General features: G+C 36.7%; 1 protein-coding gene across 1 annotated transcript in view; it reads right to left on the bottom strand.

Moving 5' to 3' along the window:
- Window positions 1-22,145, bottom strand: part of fam172a (family with sequence similarity 172 member A) — a 189,942-nt gene that overhangs the window by 80,657 nt on the left and 87,140 nt on the right. Inside the window, exon 8 of the mRNA XM_015373311.1 lies at window positions 13,282-13,401. Within this exon, the coding sequence (XP_015228797.1) occupies window positions 13,282-13,401 (120 nt within the window). The remainder of the gene's footprint in view (window positions 1-13,281; window positions 13,402-22,145) is intronic.

Raw genomic sequence — 22,145 nt, 5'->3', positions numbered from 1 at the left:
TAGAGAATTCTAATTTTTAAAAAAGGATAGAGGTAGTTTAATTAATATAGCATGGTGTATGCTCAACTCTTATCTGTTTAAAGCTCCCTATTGTAAGTTTATTTCAAGCTTTACTTTTTCATCACAGAATGTTTTTTCTCTCCTGTTATATTATTAATTTGGTTTCAGTGTTTTTCTATTATAGGTGAGCAATTTAACTGAATGACTGTAACACTAGTTTTCTCTGGGATAATCAAAGCATTCTATAAAGGATCATGTATTGATGAGGCAGGTGTGGATAGTTTCAGTTGTTTTTGTTTTTCTAACTTTATTGAAAGATTTGCACTAAAGTTTTTCAGCTTTGACTCCTAGCTGCCCCTGTTTCTTTTTCCTCTTCCTCTCCCTCGCTTTCCATGTCAGTCGCTCCCTCTTCCTCCGGCAGGTCTGATATGCCAGAACTGCAGCTGAACTCTGAGTAGCACTGTCTCCGGGAAAAAAAAACAAAGTGATCAATGTGAGAAGGCACGGGGCGCTCACGGACAGGCCAATCAATGGTGGAAAGAACCTTGCCCAGGGCCTTATGCAAATGGAAGCACGTCCTGTAACCTCAGGAGTGAACATGCGCACTAGATCAATGGGACGAGGGTAGAACCTTACAGCAAGATCAGCCTCAGCCAGTAAATATGTAATGATGAATCCCTGAAGATTTAACTGAACTCAAATGAACTTCATCCAGTTCACAGTCTTATATCACAAAAAGGCGAAAGAGGCCTTGTTGTGAAGAGTTGGGGTAGACGGTGGGTGCAGCGAGACACGAGAGATTAGAAAGCCTTTGCAAAGCAATGTGGTGAGGACAGATGGGTTGCCAATTCCTTTCTGCTCCTAATAAAGGATAAAAAATAAATAAAAGGGAAAGAGACGTTAATTTAGTCTTTTAAAAAAATGATACCTATCAGAGATACCTTACTCCAAATTATATCACCATGGAAACATGGTTCTACTTAGGTTAGACACCGTCATCTTTAAAAGTGTCGGATAAAAACAACTCAACATTGTTCACTCATATTTAATAAGCAGCACGACCTCAACAAGAAGTACGCTTTGTTATTCAAATGCCACAATATTTTACATCTGAGTGAAATCTGTCATAAAGGGCTATTCAGTTGCTAGCAGCACCTGACCTTACCTATAGAAGGTTTACACTATTATTGTTAAATAAAGCATTAATCTTTGCTTGCAGTTAAAAAAAACAGAAAAGAAGTAGGATTTGATTCATTACCCTGTTACTCGTATAACGTCTAATAATAAAGGCTGCTCTTTAGAAAAGTTAACAACACCGGGTTTCATAAGCACTATAGAAGCCTACAGCAGATGTAGGCTGTGTGTATGGCAACACTTAGAATATACATTGTAAAACTGTGACAGCGATACACAATATGTCAAACACGTGTGTGCGCCTATAGAGAAAAAAAAGCTAGCTAAGCAATTGCTACTGAGGAGGCTAAAGTTAACAACTAATCTACATCTTTAGCAAAAACTAAGTAAAATGACCGTTGAATTGTTTTTAAAGAATCCAGTCATCATTTGATTAGATTTAAAATATTTAAATTCAATCCTAAACTGGATGTTTAGAAAGTGAACAGTGATCCTACTAAGCACAGGTTTCATTAATTCAATTCAGTTCAGTTTATTTATATAGCGCCAATTCACAACAGATGTCATCTCAAGGCACTTTACAGTTCACCAGATCATCCAGTCAAATTGATTTAAAGTTTTCTATCTAAGGAAAACCAGTTGATTGCATTGACTCATTGACTCGAAGGCAATCCCTCACTCTAAGCATGCTTGTAGCGACAGTAGAGAGCAAAAACTTCCTTTTAACAGGAAGAAACCTAAAGCAGAACCAGGCTCAGTGTGAGCGGCCATCTGCAGAGGCCGACGGGGGTTCAATTAATGACACCTTTAATATACAGTATTAGTAAAAAAGGGCACTAATTGCAATAATTTAAGCACTGGATTACCTGAGAAAAGCACAAGCAGGAGATCCTCAATGTATTGATTAGTCAAACATGGAGTAGAATATTAAAATCTGAAAAAAAAAATGTTTTTAAATATCTTCATAATTCTTATGAAGATTGGTCTTTAATCTCAATGAGTGAGCTGGATTTATCTTTGTATTCTAATCAAATGTTTGAAAAACTGTATTGTTAAATTAATACTACAGTGGTAAAAATAATGAAAAAAATAATGGATGTTGACAGCTGAATCAAATGTTTGGAAAATTGTATTGTTAAATTAATACTATAGCGGTAAAAATAATAATAATAACAAAAAAAATAACAGGGAAAGGAGGAAAGATGTTGACAGCTGTTGGAAATCTCTCAAAACTTGAAACTTTAAATATGGTTCAGCTTTCTAACAAACTTAAATTATCTTTTACTGTTTTCAGACACATAACCCTTAAAAACTCCTAAATGTTTCTTATTCTTCATAAATTGCAATTCACTGTTGGGACATGTGATGCACCAAAGAGCATAAAGATTTGTAGCTGTATTTTGGAGTATATAAGTATCTAAAACTTGACTTCTTAAGGATTTAATACAGACCCATTTTCTAATTCTGCTACCTGTAGCTACTGAGCAGGGAATACTGAGCTATTTTCCATTTAGCTGGTTTGTATGGAGACTAGCCAAGTGGTAGATGGTATGTTAATATTATCAACATGTCAGAATTCTACCAGCATTGTAGGTGAGACTGCTGATGCTGAATGGAAACAACATCATAACAGGATGTTGATCTGAGGAAGTTAGATGAACCACTATTTTGTGACATTTGCTAAATATAGCAGATCTGTAAAGGTTAACAAAATAATATTTGTATTAAACTTCCAATATCATATAGAGGCTTGTGTCCTGCTACTTTTAGATGCGCCTACACCACTGAATCAAATGGCTAGACTAATTTCCAGCATGCAGTCTAGCTCTGCAGAGCTCTGATGATGAACTAATATTGAAGGCAGGTGCATGAGGGTTTAAGACCACTGGTCTAATGGCTAGATGTGTGTATTCATGTTGCAACTATTGAAAAAAAAATAAAAGAACAAAGCACTTACATTTTTTTTTTATGATGTACACTGCTATAATGCTAGACTTGTAAGTTTCAGATTTAGCCACCCTAAAAACAACTGGTAACACGGCACTGTTTAAATAATCTCCCTCCATGTTTTAAAATCTAATAGCTGAACACTATGGACCAGCACAACGAGAAGTTATCGAGTAAGTTTTAAAGACAAGATCTTATTCACCATTTTAGAGTAAATCCTACACCAAAAAAAAAAAAAAAAAAAAAAATTGTCTGAGCATAAAGTTTCATATCTGGTTTTATGTCTAACAATTTTTTTAGGGTTATTTATTATTTTTATGCAGAGGTCAAACTGCTATAAAGTGGTGCTCTAGGTCGCATGATCCATTATGCGACAAAAGTTCAGCGAGTACTGTGTATTGTCCTAACAAATCATGTACTATACCTCAACTTAAGCTAATAAATTGAAGATATACTGGGGTCGGCCTTGGTGGATGGCCGCTCGCACTGAGCCTGGTTCTGCTGGAGGTTTCTTCCTGTTAAAAGGGTGTTTTTCCTCTCCACTGTCGCTACAAGCATGCTTAGTGTGAGGGATTGCATTCAAGTCAATGAGTCGATGAAATCAACTGGTTTTACTTAGATAGAAAACTTTGAATCAATTTGACTGTATTATCTGGTGAAATGTAAAGTGCATGAGAGATGAGATGTGAATTGGAACTATATAAATAAACTGAACTAAATGAGTAAAAATGTACACAGTGTAATTACTATGTTTATACAAGAATATATTATTTTCAAATTAGAAAAATGGTTAATTTGTTACATATAACTTAACTCCTTACTCAGAAAATGTAAAAGAAATCCACCATTAGCTGTAACAATAGACATTACTTCAGAAATATATTTTTTTGTAAATGTGACACAATGTGATAGAAATACTGTAAGCGGTTTATTCTTATTAAATTGAAAAAATTTTGCACTGACAATGCTTCCCCCCCCATTACAACACATTCTGAATAAATGATATATAACCCCTGTAGCATTAGCTGTGTCCAGCTAAACAGCAATGAGTCGTTCATTATCTTCAGATATGAGTTTGATGTCATGTAAGGTTCCTCTAATGGTGATAGCTCCATCTAATATGGTAAACCATAGATCACAAGCTGAACATATTTGTTTGTTTTAGCATATATCTTATGTATAACCAGTCATGAAAACGTTGAGGCAGTGACAGAGTGTGGCCTCTTCTACAATTGCACCAGTCAAATGCAATATTATAAAACAACAACTCGGCTAATGTTAGCCTTACTGTGTTTACTCTGTCGGTTTCGGTCCAATAAGACCTTACTTCTTCATACACCCAGCATTCATTTTGCATGAGAAAAAATGGTGATGCCCATGGTTGAAAACAATAAGAAATTAGATATAAATTCTGAAGTAATTATGAGATTTAATGTTTCAGAAAGAGCAGTTTTTAGGTTAATTGAATAATTACAACATATTAGACCACAATATGCACCTGTCATAGGTCCCTTTAAGGCTCTGTTATGCTTGAGGCACAGTCACAACCTCAGCAGCTTTTATTTTTCATGCAGCTTCCCCCCCTCTATCTAATATTCTTGTTGAGTCCAGAATATTAGGTAGCTTACAAGACACTACATCAGGAAGAAGAAAGAACAGCTCTTTACAACTTTTTAAAGCGTCTTTGTATCATCAAAGTGTGACAGTAATTACTCTCAGGAGGTTTGTCACAACTTGTTGATCATATTGATATTTATGGGCTTAATAAAAAGATGTTGCTCAGTGTTTATATTTGCAAACCCTTGCTAGTAGGAGTGTTGGCTCGTCCACCATTTTTTCCATGCAGAGCTGTCCAGGTCGCTACAAGAAGTCCTTGGTGTATGGCGTAGCAAATCAGTCTGTGTAGACGCCATGCAGAGGGGCTTTGGAGCTAAAAATGACGCAATCCGGCCAAGCAGATCCTGCAGATGCGTCAGGCATGAATTAAGTCTAACTGAGGCACAGGATGTAAATATCAAAACAATCTTTATAGTTAAAACAAATAAAACCACAAACAATTTTTTTTTTGTTGATAAGATAATCAATGTGAAGAAAGTAAAATAATAAATTATATATCGCGCTACTTTTAATGGTAATGAAGTCGACACAATATTTATGTTACAGAAAGTTATGATATTGGCTCCACTCATATAGTAAGACCAGCATATGAACGTTTTTTGTAGAATTTATGTTACATTTTTAACACAAAATGTCATGTGCTTTACAATCAGAGTGGGGGAAAAACAGGTAACAGTGGGAGATATGAAACAAATGAGAAAAGTAAGTGACTTTTATATTATTAAATTGTTTTTTCTTCCTCCAAAATAAGTAAATCCAAAACATAAATTTTAAGGTAGTACCATAAGAGACACAAGAAGTACAAAATATTTCTAATCCCAGACACCTCTGGCACCACAAATGCAAGACAGAACCCCAAAAAAATCTCCTGAAACATAGAGAGAAACACCAACAAAGGTGATAATAATGGCGACATATTGAAGGGAATACTTCACAAAGCCTATTGTGCGAGTATCCTTTTCAGGCAGCAAACCCGCTGTAATTTGGTCTGCATCATCTGCCTCTAGTCACAATGCAGCACTACAGCTTTGAAATGGATGGCAAATGAAGGCCATTTGTACATAATCATAGCAGATAGAAGAATTCAGAAGCCCTACAATGTGCTGTTGAGGTGGAAAGAAAGACCTTGGTCTATCTGTGGCAGCCAGTGCGGCTAAGGTTTGGCTGGGCTGTCAAGGGGTCTTTTTTTTTTTTTTTTTTTAAGAAACAAGCAAATCAATTCAAATCAAATCAGCTTGCTAGCCGTGACATTTAAACAGTTCAATTTACATCCTTATGTTAAGAGGAGCGCTGCTCTCTAAGATCCTATTCATTCACAAAGAAATTAGACGGCTACATTTCAGCCGCTTAATAGAGCAAATATGCTGTAGCTGTACTGAGGAAGAAATCATGTCTTCTCAGAGTGTACAAAGGGACGGCATTGTGTCATTATGAGCTGAGCACAAAAACACAGACAGACATATTGCACATAAAATAGATGCAGGCAGAAACAGGTAATGTTAGCCTTCCATAGCCATGCCAATGCATGACATGCATGCAGTAAAGCATCCTAGCACAGATAGGTGTGTAGTAACACATGCACGCATTAAAACATAGTCTTGCTGGATAGTGTATATGCTGAGGGCTGCTGCCCTGCTGTGAAGGCTGGCAGGCACTTTTGTCATGGTGGTCCTTTTGTTTCACATCAAACAAAACACCACAGCTTTGCATATGGCTCCACTAATTTCTGCTAGTGTGACCCAGCCATTTATCATCGTCTCTCACCTTCTGCTCCCCCTAATGTGGCTCTGATAGCTGCTCTCCACTGTGCAACTCTGCCCAGGACGATAGAGGCGTCTTTAGGCAGGGCTTGACACGATTGTGCATGTTTTTTATTGCACTTGTGAATGCACAAACACCTTTTACTGAGTGAATACAGATCCATACAAAATCCATGTCCTCATTTTCTAAAATATAATATACACACAGGAAAATGAACTAAAACTCCACTGCCCACAGCTATGGAGAACCTTGAGATTAAAAACAAACCAGCAGCGATAGTTGGGCAAGCACTTAAGAGTTTCTAATGCAGGCGACACAAGCATACTGTACATCATTAATTGAACGGCTTTTCATAACAGTCATAGCCAAAAAGACTTAAGTGATTTTTTTACTTGTATTTTTATGACCTTAGGTGAAGGTTCCACTACTTTTAAAGTGTTTGAATAAACCTCAAAGTGGAGTTCTTTGTATAGTTAATTTGTTTGCTTACTTACTTTGAACCAACTATAGACAAAAATATACGCATATAGGTTGGTGTTTTATTTGTTTTTTTACTTATAAGTACCGTAGTATGTAGGAGGACTTTAGAGAACATATAAGGTGAAATCATACAAAATCGATCAGCGACCAATTGTTACCGGTACATTAAACTGTTAGGATAAACTAACCTAAACACTGATACCAATTTCCTCCACAGATTTTCTTTTCAGAGATAAAAAATAAAGACACTAAAGAATAAAATCGGAAACAGCAGCTAACTATCAACTATACGGGCGTTTTAATTTAAAATTTCCAATGTTGAAAATTGCATTCAACTTTAACATAAAAAAATAAACATGATTGAGGCAGCACACTAAGTAGGGCTGGATCAACGTTCTGTGATTCCAAGATCAATTTTATATTCAGTCCAACCGAAGGATTCCGAAGATTCAGGAATTCAAATAAACAAACATCTGCATCCAAACCATGAATAGGGTTTTCTGTCATAAGTTCCACGAGTCTTGTCTTTGTGCACTGTATGTTCTGTTATTGTGAAAAAGAATTAAAGCAAAATAGTAAAGCTCTTAATTTACTTGTCTATCAATATCATCTATGGACTGAAGTTAATTCTTTCGCTTCATGGCCATGACAAAAATATCAGCATGAAATTTAAATTATAGATACCAACTCATTATTCCCTCAAAAATAATCACATGACATTTAGAATCAATTATTGAAACAGCTATTGATTTCTAATTATTTATTCATTTTTATTTGTTCATTATTGGATAGCCCCTCAAGATGAAACATCTCTTTCAATTTTATCTCAATTTCATTAGAGAAATAATTCTCTAAAATAATATTTTACCTCAATAAAATTTTACAAACATATACACACATATATTCTCATAGGTAGTGAGAGTCTGTGTTGACTCGCATTGATTTTCATTCACTTTCAACCCTTTCTATGGCCTAAACCTGACAAACGCCCTAAACCTAACCCAATCGATACCTTAGCCCCAAACTTAACTGTTAGTTCGGAGGAACGGGCCACAACCACAGCCTCACCTCTTCCATTCAATCTCAGATAAGCAAAACAACATTAGTGAATGAATGACATATGAAAAATGTGCCTACTGATATATGAAGGATTTACTTCTGTTAAGTTTTTGTATAGTTAACATTTTTAACAACCTAAAAATGTTTTTTTGACTATGGTAACTGACTTTTGGACCTGGATATCTTAAAAAAAATTATTCGACAACTGAAATAAAGGATTAGTGAAAAATTATTAAGAAGATTACCAAGCATGAAGTTACACCACATGCTGAAACCCAGAGTCCTGCTTAGAGTGCATAGATAGCAATAATCTGCCTAAGGCACATCTTAAATGTTATCAATAGATAGTGCAGAAGGAAAAACAAGGAGAATGAAATTTAAAGCTAAATACTTGTGAACTAAAGCATAAAGTTGTGTAGTTAAAAAATGCAACTACAGTTAAAAATGAACTTGTATAGAAAAATAACTTGCCTTCTTTAATAATAATAATAATAATTGAACTTTATTGATTTTACATTGGAGAAATTTATCCCTGCATTTTACCCATCCCCTTGGGGAGCAGTGGGCTACCATTGTGTGGCGTCTGGGGAGTACTGTGGGGTCAAGGGTCTGTGTCAGGGACCCAGAGTGGAGGCTGTGGTGATCGAACGGGTACTTGCAACCTTCTCAGAGCACAAGTGCACTGCTCCAACCACTAGGCAATATGAAATTTCAATATGAAAATATGCAAAAATAAACCAGAGATACATTGAAGACAAAAAATTTCCTGACCTGTCTCACCTGAGCAATGTTTTTCAATATCCAACGCCTCCCACAGCAATCATTATACATAGACGAGCAAAACTAAAGATGCTGAAGAAAGACTCTGCATCAACTGAAGACTGAATTGAAACAGATGGCATGACAGAGAAAGATTTCCAGATACCATGTACAGTTTATATACAGCATGTTCACAGGGGATATTCAAAAATCTATAACTATGTCTCTGAGGAGCTGTGGTGGTGGTGGGCTGTTTGACATCCATATCCTGCTGTACTGGGAGACAGATGCATTCTTATATAAGTCATTGCATAATACTTGTCTGTCCCACCAATAAGATATTAAAACAGTTTTTGATTTATACAATAATGGTATCACTAAAATAGAGTAACATTAATATGTTGATGACTTTGTAATTGAGAGGCATCTCTGCTCTGGTGATTTTGAGTGATGGGGACATAAAAAAAAAATGTAAAAGGCTGAAAGCAAGTCTTTCAGTCCAACCAAATTGTTCCTTTTTCATTTTAGACACTGGGATGCTTTAATCAAAGAACAAAAACAGCTGGAATAGATCTGCAGAATATAGAGCTTAGATCCCAAACTTTCTTCTACATGTTTGAGTTCGATTACAAACACAGAGATGGGTTATATTGGTACAAATCCTCAAATAGTTTCTGATAAATTACGAACTATAAGAAAAAACATGATTTGACACCTAAAGAAAGACTGAGTTATTTTCAAACATTGCAGACCAAAGAGCTGCAGAGGGAGGAAAAAAATAAACAACAAGAAACAGTCTGACCGAATGTCTACAGTACAGGAATAGGTAGGACTGTGGACGGATAGGTGAATGGCTGAGCTTGAGAACCAGCCAGCAATCATTCCTTGCAGTATAACTCTCTATTTACCTGTATTTGCTGCTATTCAAAGGCAGTTTGTTAGTCTTTGATGTGTCTAATTAACCAGCACACACTGTGAAGTGTTTTAAAAGAATCAAATAGCATTGAAACACTCGAGCCCTCTAAACACTGGCTAACATGCACTGCAGTAGGGGAGCAGGCAAGAGAAATTAATGTTAGGCCTTTTGATGTGCTTGATCAGAAACGTATTTATTAACTGCAAAGGGGAGCAGTAATTAACCCACAGACAGCTTGTTTTCTCTGGGTCTTCTCATGTGTCAAATGGTTCATCCCGAAAGGCTTCGCTAGCCATTTGCCAGCTCATGCACACACATCCCATCTCACTGGACCACTTTCTCCTCAATTAAGTAGACTATGAGCTTGTGTATATAATGTATATGTGTGTAGTTGTGTTGACATGAGTGGATAACAGAATGCTTAACAGCAGGAATAAAGAAATGAATACTGACAACTTTAAAGTTTGAGATTGCTTCAAATAAGATAAGATTAGGTTAAAATGTTTTTTATTCTAATTTAGTATTAAAAAGAGCTTATTGTGCAGCATTTAAACCTTAAAAAATTGATCACTTTTAAATGCAAAAAAGCAACAAAAACAGTTGTTGGACTGAGATCAGTAAATACAACAAAACCACAGTCAGCTCTGTCATATTTTGACAAAATTCCAGACTTTTCCAAACTTTAAATTCCAAACTATCTAATTCTTTTTTCTTATTCAAACTTTAACTTTAAATTATAAAGAACGAAAAAGAAAGAAAATGGATTGTTGAATAGTTTATGGATAGATTGTTAATAGATGAACGATTTATAGAGAGATGCTGGGAATCATTTTCATTTATATATCCAGACCTGGACAACACTTAAAAAAAGTCTTTGCCTGAAAAATCTGTTTTATCTTATAACTTTACAGTGAAGAGGTTTTTAGAATCCTGAAACAAAAAGCTCTACAGTAACTCATAAAACACCTGAAACAGTGTATTTCCATCGATTTATCTGCTGCAATAAAATTCGATTTTTAATGTGATTTTTCTTTATTCTATATCTGATATGCTATGGAGTTATCTGCAACATTAGCATATCGCTAAGGGCATATGTTATATGACAAGGACATGGCATAGAAGTAGAAAGTAAGGAGCTTACCCAAGTCTTTTTTTTGCACAATAACACAAAAAGAGAGAAAGAAAATGAAGAAAACACAGCCTGACTGATTCAAACGGAGAGAATAGATGGTCTTCGTCACACAGTGAGAAGACCCAGGAGAACACGAGTCTGTCACAGACAAAACACCACATGAATATTTAGCAGCTAAATTAAAATTACAAAATAGCAGGAAAAAAAGAGAAAAGAAATGGACAGAAAATATCTCTGTGAACGCCAATAGCACAATTTCAAACCTTTAATTCCACGTTACTTCTGCTAAGACATTGCTGCCTTCTTCCTACTTCTCTCCTTTTAAAGAAAAGAAAAAAGCCATCTCCCAAATAATACAGGAAATAGTAAACCTAGCAGTATTTGTTTTATATCAAACAAACCAGAGACATAAGCTGTGCCCAGCTCCAGCTCATGAGGATGCTTTCAAATACAAGGAGTGTAAAATATCAGCAGAGCTAATGAAGTGCAGTACTTTGAAGTCATACTATTGAAAATCTTTAAGAAAAAGCAAGAAGTTCCACACAGAAATGTCACAATTTAAAAGTATTTTTACACAATTTTGCACCCTCTCAAGAGGTAGAAGAAATGGACATTGTTGTGAGTATAAATATCGCTGCAACATTCCTTTAACATAACATATGCTACATTAGCATGCCCATAGTACATAGTTGAAAATAATGCTTCTTTTACTACAGCATAAAAAAGGACAGCTAAAATGCGAGTTTAAGTCTTTACAGAAGCGACATCTGTTGTACACACAACATTTATAGAGTACAGTCATTTACACTTGCAGACTACCACAATTATAGAGCGCAAGAGGAGAGTTTGAGGTTGTCTACTGTTGTACATTATAGTAGTGCAGTAATCTCCCACTATTACAGTTCAAAATTCTATGCAGTTAGTTTTCTATATTTATATTGCAAACCTTGCTTATTTTCTATATTCTTCTTGTTTATTTTATAAATAATACTTATTTTGATTCTACTTTTTTAATTGAGCTTTCAGCATGGTAACCAATCTAGTTCCATCTCATTTTGTAACACCTGTAAATTGGCAATATAAACCTTAATAGTGGTTAATGTTAAATCTGTTGAAAAATTACTAATTTAGTGTATAGTTCGAGAAATAAAATCGAAGCGTAAACTATGAGAAACTCACTGAAGGTCCATTTCTGCTGGAAGGCAGGGTTATAAAGCTCAGAATGAAACAAAACATTTCTTTCTTTTTCTTTGCAGAGTCCCCTGTGTACCATTAATTCTATCAAATCCACTTCCCTCCCACCAGCTTCTAAACTATCCACCGTCTGTCTGAAGGCAGAGAGATCTACAAGCGCTGCAACAGAGCAAGTGTAAAGTAGATTATCCTCATCCCGACATATCCAAAACCTCCATCTTCCTTGCGTTTCATCCTTTTCCTGATGTCCAAAGGAGATGCTTAGAAACTGAGGATAATGATGAATCAGGCCGAAAGTAGCAGCTGAGCTTGAGCTCATCTTATTTCACTGTTTATTAATGTCTATTTTTTTTATTATTTACCGAGGCTCTGACATGTAAAAACATATTGCGCCTTTTAACACACAGATTTTCTATAATTCAACAAAAAAATACATATGAGTAACATATGAGTAAAAAAGGGAAAAGGATAAAACCGATAAGTGAACTTATGAGTTTTTTTGTTGGTGCCAAAGTAGAACAACTAACGAGGTTTGTAGAAAAAAAAAAAAGCAAAAAAAAAGTTTAGTTGTCGAGAGGATGCTTGTAAGATAAAGTAAAAAAAGTACATCCAATTGCAGACATAACAACTTGATATAACTAATATAACCAAGACCGTTGCTGCAGAAAGACGTAATCTATTTTTCACTTGCTTTTAATCAAGTCTAAGCGGACATTTGGCAAAATTTTACTTTAAAATCGTATTTTATTTTAAAATGTATTTTAATATAAACATTTATCCTGATATATTTTATCTCCATTCAATTTCTCTTTTTGTAATGTTTTTATGTATTTTAGCCTTCAGTTTTTATCTTATGTTCCTTAACAACCCAGTTGTTTTAAATGCACTTTATAAATAAACTTTGAGTTGAGTTCAACAGTTACAATGAGATGTTGTCATAAAATCACGCATTAACTCGACTTCCACTTTTACTGTCAAAATAGTTGATGGAAGAATTCTAATTTGTTAATTCCTTAATGTATACATGTTTGTCTTTTTTAATTAACATGTGCAGGATACATTTAGCTTTAAAGGTGAAAAGACAATCATTTACCAAGGTCTGTATTATAGAGTTTACACAGGGCTGTCTAGACTTTATTACAACAAAAGTAATATCTTTGTGTAATGTAAAGTTGCAGATCTGAATTCATTTTTGAAGATGAATCGTGAGAATGACATTCTCTGTGTCAATGCAGCGTTAATAGGAACTAGAGGGAGCAGGTGAAAAACTAACAACACTTACCAACTCGACAAAAGACAGACCTCCGTAGCTGTGGGCAATAATGAAGACATTCTTAGCCGCAGCACTGGACACAAAGTGGTCCCACACGTAGAGCACGTGTTCTTCGGATGAGGCATTTTCCTTTAAAAGAAAAAACAACAAAAAAAACAAACAAACCTCAAATGTCAGATCTACATCAAAGAGAGACACAAAAATACGTTTAAACTGACTCTACCAAAACCGCTGAAAAAAAATCAGTAGTTATTAAACTGTATTGACATTTTTATGCTAAAACATTGAGTCCTTAACCCTAAGCCCAACCAAATTGGAAAAAAATAAAATAAAAGTGGTATTAGCCTTAGGTAACTTTAACAAAAGGCCACACTTCTGCAGATCAATAAGTCTTGCATTTTGCAAATGCCCTAGATGTAAAACTCAATAGTGAGGATGACATAACATTTAAATCTTAATTTGTAGCTCACTGCCGAATCAATGGTCTATCCAAACAGCAGTGAGGGCATAATAGAAAGACACTAAAAGAAGGTCAAAGGGAACAGAGCAACATTAGACAGGAAGTAAAACAACATGCATGCTTCTACCAGCGAGCCCACATCAATCTCATCTGTATGTATACAGTCACACAAACGTCCAAGTTCATGTAACTGGAAGACATGTTTAATTAACCTGAGATGTAAGTGCTTATCCGAGGCTGCAGTGAACAATAGTAAAAGTATGGGCCAGAAAAGGGCAACCGTTAATGAACTTGAGACATTGATTCTGGGCTTTGATTTCCTATCAAACTGTCTGGTTCACAATAGAAATCAACAACGCAAACCCACAAGAGGCTGCTCTCCACATGGAGCGTCGCTGACTGCAAACACCTGTATCTTCCAAAGCAACTCCACACCATGCCACAGAGCGGCTACCCCCCCTCCACCGCCCATACACACACAGACCCCACCGCACTGACAAGCACCCGCATTCCTACTAATTAGCATACCTATGAATGTAAAAAAATATATCTGAAAATAAACAAACATACAGCCTATGGAGAATGGAGCCTCGTCTGTTAATTGAGTGTCAAACTGTTCAATGTGACTCAAAACAAATAATTAGCAATATAAGGTAAAGGACAAAGGATGTCTCTTCAGAGACTATCCTGTTAGCTTCCATGAATGTGATTGCATTTTAATAAGATAGTGCATTATAACAGAAAGATAATTACTTTAACTTTCACTTTCCAAAAGGTGGTAATTGAGGAGAAAGTGTAGAACACACACACAAAACCGTACAACACAATGTGGTTTAAACAGAAGTTTTAGAGGAAAGGAAGCCATCCTTTGAATTGATGAAGTGTTTTGTTTGCCTGCATCTGTACGTACAAGTCTGAGTAAGCTTGTTGCATTTGATGATGTGCTGATGTGTATTTTTTGGCTGTGGTGTTTGTCTAGAAGTAAATTAACCTGTCAGACTGTTTGTGTTTGCGCCATATTAGCATGTGGGGATTGTAGTGTCAGCGGCAACCTTAGTTCACAGAGCGTGATGCAAGAGCGGGCAACTTCACGAAGTTCTGCCCTTCCGCCGTCGTTGCGGCGCGTTTGTTTTAGCACGCGCTTGTGTGCGGGTGTGTGTGTAAGGGTTTTGATTGTGTGCACAGTGGATGGCTGGAGCAGAGTTGTCTGTCTGAAAGGCTGTGACATCAAAGTGCTTTGAAGTCTCCCTCCTCTCCTTCACCTCGTCACCCTTCATCTATGAGGCTTATTTCATTAGTGCACCTCCCCATCCTTACTTTCTCCCTATCGTCTATACTCTTCGTTTTGCCATAGATACCACATGTTTTTAAACTCACCTCTTTGTCTTCCTCTGTCCTCATCTCTACTCAGCCTTTACAGGCGAGGCCTAAGATCTTTATGACAGCTTATAGCTCCTTTAGGAGTCAGTGTAAGCCACCTATACTTCACAAATACATTCAAAATAGCTGCTAATGACAAAATGCAGGCTAATGAGATTCATAGTATGGAATACAATTCTGGCTATTTCACAAAGGGCTCTGAGGTCTCAGGGAAAATCAGTAAAAAAGAAAACAAAAGCAAATATGGTTGAGAATAAGTTTAAAGTAGGCTTAGGTCATAATGAAATCCCAATCTTCATTTATTGGGAACTTCTGCCTTCTAAAAACAGATAGACGATGACTCAGCTCCGGACCTACCCAGACACAGCTGTTCTAAGCTTACAGTCTGAGTACAGAGAACATATATAGAGAAGCACCCAAGAGACCCTTACTGTCTCTGGAGTGAGGCTGTAGAGATTCATAGCTTTGGTGAGAGAATAAGTCGACAACGACAACCATGTGTTGTATGCTTCCCAGATCTGGCCCTATTTAAATAGTGGCATAAAGAATCCGTACGACCCAGTTTAACATCAAACCAGCTTTGTGAACTGTTTGACTTCTGTCTGTCATCCACATATTTCAAGCAAGAAAACTTTTACAGTCAGAACAATGGGTATGCAATGGGCTCCCCAGTTTTACGCATTGTGGCTGATATTTATTTGGAAGAAGTGAAGAGCAGAGAACTCTGCAACAGCCCAAACTGACTATTTTAGATACACTCAGATCCAAATCAAATGGTTTAACAGGTTCACTAAACACATTAACTCAGTGAAAAGAAACATCAAGTTAACAAGAGGGAATGCTAAAAATAACATGTTTTTGATGGAAGTCCAGAAAAAAGCAGCTTTTCCAGAAGGTACTTTGCTGAGCACACCACGAACCATGGAGGTTTCAATACAGAGGTTTACCGCAAACCTACACACACAGATTAAAGTCTGCATTTTAATTCACATCAGCCACTGGAAGATAAAATGCTGGTTATCAGGACTCTAAGTTCTGGGGTGGATCGGATTCTCCTCTGTTCCAGTGGAGAAACCTAAAAAAAATATATAAGCATATCAGGAAATAATTCAAAGCCCCCGGTTACTTAAACTTGGGACTTGTCTAGTAATACAACAAAGCTAGCAAGAAAAAAACATTAGGTCTAACACAGGACGAAGCAGACCAGATTTATTTATTTATTCATTTATTTTTTTAAATTTAGAGGGATTCACTGAAAACACTTAATATTAGTACAAAATGAACATCACTGTTGGACAAAAACTGCTTCATCCCAAAGAAAAAATACCTAAACCAAAGCTGAGAGGCACGTATAAGGTCTGGTGTGCTCAGAGTCCTAAAACAGAGAAACCAAATAACATCTACATGAACAAATAGTACAGCACAGGGCAACATTCAGCAGTACACTTGCACCTCAAGCGTAAAGGACACACTTAATAATATTCAGGTCCTGGAGAGAGATGATAGATAGTTTGAAAGAGGGGTAAAGGACGCCATCTTTGTCAAAAAATAAAAATCCAGTAACAATAAGAGGGTGTAGATTAAAGTTTTAGCTTCCAATGATATTGAACCCTGTCTTAAAACTTTATCCATAGAAATTACATAAGGAGTATCATGGTGATGCAGATAGCTGAAAACAAGTCTCACCTAATGGTAGTCTCTAATTGCCCAGGAGAAAGAGGCATGGGTCGTAGATTGGCATTAAACTTGGAGTGCACCAAGTATGGGCCTCCATGTGCTTAAAAACACATCTGTTATCAAACTAAGAGTGCTATAGTGAGAGCCAGCAGTAATGACAAATACTTTTGGATTTGTTCAAATACTCTGGATAGGTGTCCAAATATTTCCAGAAAGGTCTGGTTTTATTCAATTTGAACCTGTTTGTGATTGCCGTGACTCGGATGGCTGACAATCTGTACAAGCAAACCAAGAGGAACAATTAGTAGTTTGCCATGAGCTCTATAGAGGACAGATAACCACTCATATGAGATCAAACTGAAAGTTTTTGGCCAACGTGGAAATCCTCCAGACCACTGTAAAAAACAAATTATAAAAAAAAAACAAAACCCAAAACACATTTTCATGAGAGAAAAAAAATGTGCTGCTGCGATTATCCCTCTGCACAAACCAAGAAAGTGATGAAAACTGATGAGGAAATGCTGGAGGTTAGCCAGCCGTGACACTGGGGTTCACAGCATGACAATGAGCCTAAACACATAGCTAGAACTACAATCAAACAGTTTTTAATTAAATTTAAAGCTACTGTTCACAGATGTTTCCCAACCAATACCGGTGATCTTGGTTTCTTTCGAAAGGTACAAATATTAGTGTAAAAAGACAATGCTGACAAATCTAAAGAAAAAGATTCACTCCTTTAAATGAAAGCGAGCAAGATATAATGGTAAATGGACTGAATATATACAGTTTTTTCCAATCATGCTGGCAACTCAAAGCACCCAATCAGCCACACTCACTAACCCATCATATACTGATTCACAGATTGGCAGAGAAACTTGGAGATACGTGCCTTTCAAAGGACCACGTCGACATGCGAGAGGGGATACAGCTACTAAGCCCACAACTTTCTAATAACAAACACTCTTCAATATAAGCCACAGTCACCTACTACTATCCATTTAAAAGTTTTCTGATTTTCACTATGTTGTGCTACCAGATCCCAATGAAATCCAAAGCATTTTGGTTCTGTAGAATTACAGAAAGGTAGAAAGGTTCAAGTACTTTGTAAGGTACTATAGGTAAAAAGTGATAATGATAAAAAAAAAACACATATCTATGTCATCAACTTGACAAAGGGAGCCATTGATGCCAACCTGACCCTTTTTCATTAAACTGAACAACAAAACCACCTTGACTGACTAGCAGGTTAATTTGCTAAAGTGGAGGATGCTGCCCTGCGAGACCAACTTCCTGTCATCAACTCTCACATAAGGTATCAGAGTTTTTGATGTTTTTTCCCAGAGTTTTGCCACACAGTCCATGCTGCTTTTGGGTCTGTTTTGCACACCTGCCAGGCTGTCAGAGAAGCATCCAAAATGTGCACCTGTTGCCCCCTTTCTTAAAACCATGACTGTCAAGGGGCATTGAGGGGAGGATAATGTTTGTGCATGCTTAGAGTTGAGCAAAGAGAGCTGTAGTTTCCCCTAAAGGAATGCAAAGCAAAAGGTAAAAAAAAAACAACAAAAAAAAACTTGATGAAGCTGTCAAACATGCTGGAATAGGCCATAAATATAGAATACACCAATTAAGTTAATAATTTTTAAAAACTTCATATACGGTATTTCTCTAAAACCGTACTTTTGGTTCTTTTTTCCAGTTTCATAGACACTCCCCTCTAAATTTTTTTATAAGGGACACAAAAAAACTACAAACATACGCAAAATAAATTTATCACACATGCTCTTGTTTTCTGAAATTCTCCCTGGTTTAATTCCTGTCCTGTGTTTATTCACTATGATGAGAACCAGGGAGAACAGAGCGATGGAGATGGGTTGCGCAGCAGCCAGAATAATAGGACCAACGCCAACACAAATCCAAAGCCTGACCTATGCAGGAAACAATGAATCCAACAACATCAGCACACACTGACAAACAACCAGTTTAGAGCTCCCTGCTCCGCTTTCTGGCCCTCCTTCCACACCTAAACCACAGAAAACGATGGGGAAAATGAACTGGAAAACATCTTGAGACTAAGAGCCACTCTCTTCTTTTGAACTTCGTTAAAAACCTTTTAGGAAGCGCCAAAAGTGTCAGAACAGTGTCACGGGATACCTTAACAACTTTATTGGGTCTGGACTCTTTTGCTAGCGAAGGTCCAGTTCCAACCCTGGAAAAAAGAATTCCCACTAATTATTTCAAGGTGCAGATCAGAGAAACATCTGATGTTGAGTTCAAAGGTATCCAAATATGACATAGCAATATTATTCCAGATGAATTAAATGATGAAAATTAAAGATGAAATAAGAAGCTTTCAGACACTCTGCTTGTGACGGATTCTTCCTTCAAATAAACTCTTTGGCAAGGCACTATAAATCAAACTATGATTGCACTTTTTCAAGTTTTTTAATCAGTAATTGGTGTGATGTATAGTCAGAACAAAGTGGATACAGATTAATTAAAAGAAAAATGAAAAAATTTTTGCTGGTAAGCCTTTGAGGTGTTTAAACTTTACAGCTGGATGGGGGTTTACGGGTTTAGCTGTGTTTCTCTCTTAAATGTAGAATATAAACTGAGGTTCTTTTGCAATTACTCTCCCAGTATGCCTATAGCAGTACTTTTGTGTTTTCTGTATGTATGCTCTCTTTTTAAACCCCCAGTCTCCAGCTGCAAATAGCTGCCAACACTGAGCAAGGTTTTGCTGGAGGATTCTTATTGATAAAAGGACGTCTTCATTGCCGCTGCTGCTGCATGGATGCTCAGTATGAGGGTTTGATATGTTTACGACTCCCCGTAATCGGCCGTCCCTTGTTGAGACATATTCAAGAGAAGACAGTTGTTGTAAGTATAAAATAATATAAAATAAAATAATAATAATATAATATATTATTATATAAATATTATATATATATATATATATATATATTATATAAAATATAATAATAATAATATAAAATAATCTAAACTAGACTGGACCTAAGGCAGACATGTGTAAAACTCTGTTTTCAATTCTGGCAATAGACTACTGAGTACATTTTGGTAATGGCCATTATTTGGCTATTCTGAAATATTCTCTGTTATAGACTAGCTACTCATATACTTTGGCTCATTTTGATAGAATAACTCATGTGGGTGCAGTTTAAATGCGTTTATTCCTGAGTTGGCTTCTTCCAACCTATATCTTCCTTCCTTTCCTATATCTTGGTTGGTGTCTTAAGAATGATATATGTGTGTCTTTTTTAAACACATTTTTTTTAGTTTTGCCAAAAGTATAGATTTTCTTATTGGAGCTGGTCGCAATCTTCTGCATGTTTGCCGTGTTCCTCACAGGCTTTGCTGCAAAAGGGACTTCTTATGGCATTCTTCTTGTTTCTGTTACAGAAAAGCCAAATTTGTGAATTGCATATTAAATAGTCGTCCAACAAAACAATTCTCTCACCTGAGGTTTAAATTTCTGCAGCTCATCCAAAGGTGCAGCAAACGATGTGTAATTTACCCAACCCGTCAGGTTAGGACAATCATCATGTCTTTATGAGTCTGCAGTTTAGTTATACTATATAGTTATACTCTATACTATTTTCAAAAAATATAATTAAACTGTTCTATTTGAGATTTTCAAATTAAGGAATATAGTACTATAATATAACTCTTTACATTTCTCCACAGTCCTATCAATGACTCCTCAGGTGTCATTGTCTTTATGTTTTTGATTGTTCACTTATGTTGTCTAACAAGCCTCTGAGGCATTCACAGGGCAACAGAAAAAGCCTTTCAGATTTTCACTTCTTTAAAAAAAAAAATTCCAATGAAATAAAATGCTTTGGTCAAAAACAATTTCGCAACTTACTGAATCTGTCAATTTCTCATTCTCCTAATGTCTTTAGCCCACACCCTAACATCCCTAGCCATTACAACTTATGTCGAGCTCAGCACAGAACAAGATTGTTTTAATTTGGCCTAATGATTAGATATTAAATAAACTATGCAGCTAATTACATGTTTGGTTTTAGCTAATAGCTTATTAAGACAAGTTAGTTTCTGTTTGTTTGTGCACAATGGCATGCTTGTCTCTTTGTGTGCAATTAAAAAGTGGTCCTGTAGGACACCTGTTTACAATATCATTCCAATCAATGCCTGGGACATGTAGTGTTTTGCCATTCCTTTCCACTCTCTTTTTTTTTCTCTCTTTTTTGTATTTGTTTCATTCTTTCCTCTCTTTATAAGCAGACAGACAGCTTAGATGAGCAAAAAGCTATCTGGAAGCTGATGGGTCCGCTTGAGCAGGGGGAAGGAAGGTATGGAGCAAATTAGCAGCAGAGATGGGAAAATAATGACTGTGGCATTGTGGGTAATTAGCAGGTATAGCACCTATGGAGGATTGGGAATATAATGATGTGAGAAAGAGACAGAGAAGAGGGAGAATGAGGTGAAAATGTGTGCAAGCCTAACTAGAAGCAGGAAAATAGGTGTGTGTGTGTGTGTGTGTCGTATGTTTGTGTGTGTGTGTGAGAGAGAGAGAGAGAGAGAGAGAGAGAGAGAGGAAGAAATGTATTACAGGGTGTGGTATTTGACTTTGCAATGAAGGAATATACAGCGTGAGGAGGGTGAGTAAGTGCCATGGAGAAAAAAAGGATAGAGAGAGAGAAGAAAAACTATAGTGTGTATGCAATCCCACGTGCAGATAAGCGTGTGCAAACTGTATACAATAAAATAGCATGACCTTGGTAGGGTCACTCTGCTCTGACAATATTTGCCAGGGCATTGTTTCAAATCAATAACTCATTAACAAAGTACAAAGGAAGTTGCTGTGGGTTTGTGAGATTCTTTATTAGAAAAGAGTGTCTGCAGGCCAGCGAGGTCATCGCCGTGACATCTCAGCTAGCCTCTCGCTGCCGCCCCGATTGTCAGGTGAAATTACTGCGAGTCATTAATTGACATAAGGCAAAGGAGAGCGGGCAAGCAGACAAGGCTGTGTTTGTTCCAGGATGACCCCTCTGGCTGTGTGCATATGTGTGTACCTGTGTGAGTGTGTCTGTATGTCTTCATTTGGACCAGCCTGTATTTACAGCTGGCTTGTGTGCAAAGAGAGGGATAGAGAGGAAGAGAGAGTGGGAGAAAGAGAGGGCAGGGAACTTGGTGGGTGAGGAGGTGCGAGGGAGGGCAGGATGGAAGCGTTTGATGGTTGACCTAACTGGAAGATTGGGAGCAGGGATCTGAGACCGGCAATGCTGGTTCTGCCTTTGTCAAACACGCAGCTGCACACAAATGAGTGCATGAACAGATGTTCTGTGCTGCTGGAGACACATACTAACAAACAAGC

Source organism: Cyprinodon variegatus, unplaced genomic scaffold, assembly GCF_000732505.1.
Source record: "Cyprinodon variegatus isolate N-32 unplaced genomic scaffold, C_variegatus-1.0 Scaffold85, whole genome shotgun sequence".
NCBI lineage: Eukaryota > Metazoa > Chordata > Actinopteri > Cyprinodontiformes > Cyprinodontidae > Cyprinodon > Cyprinodon variegatus.
The sequence above is the reverse complement of the archived record's forward strand: the minus strand, read 5'-3'. Positions and strand labels throughout refer to the sequence as shown.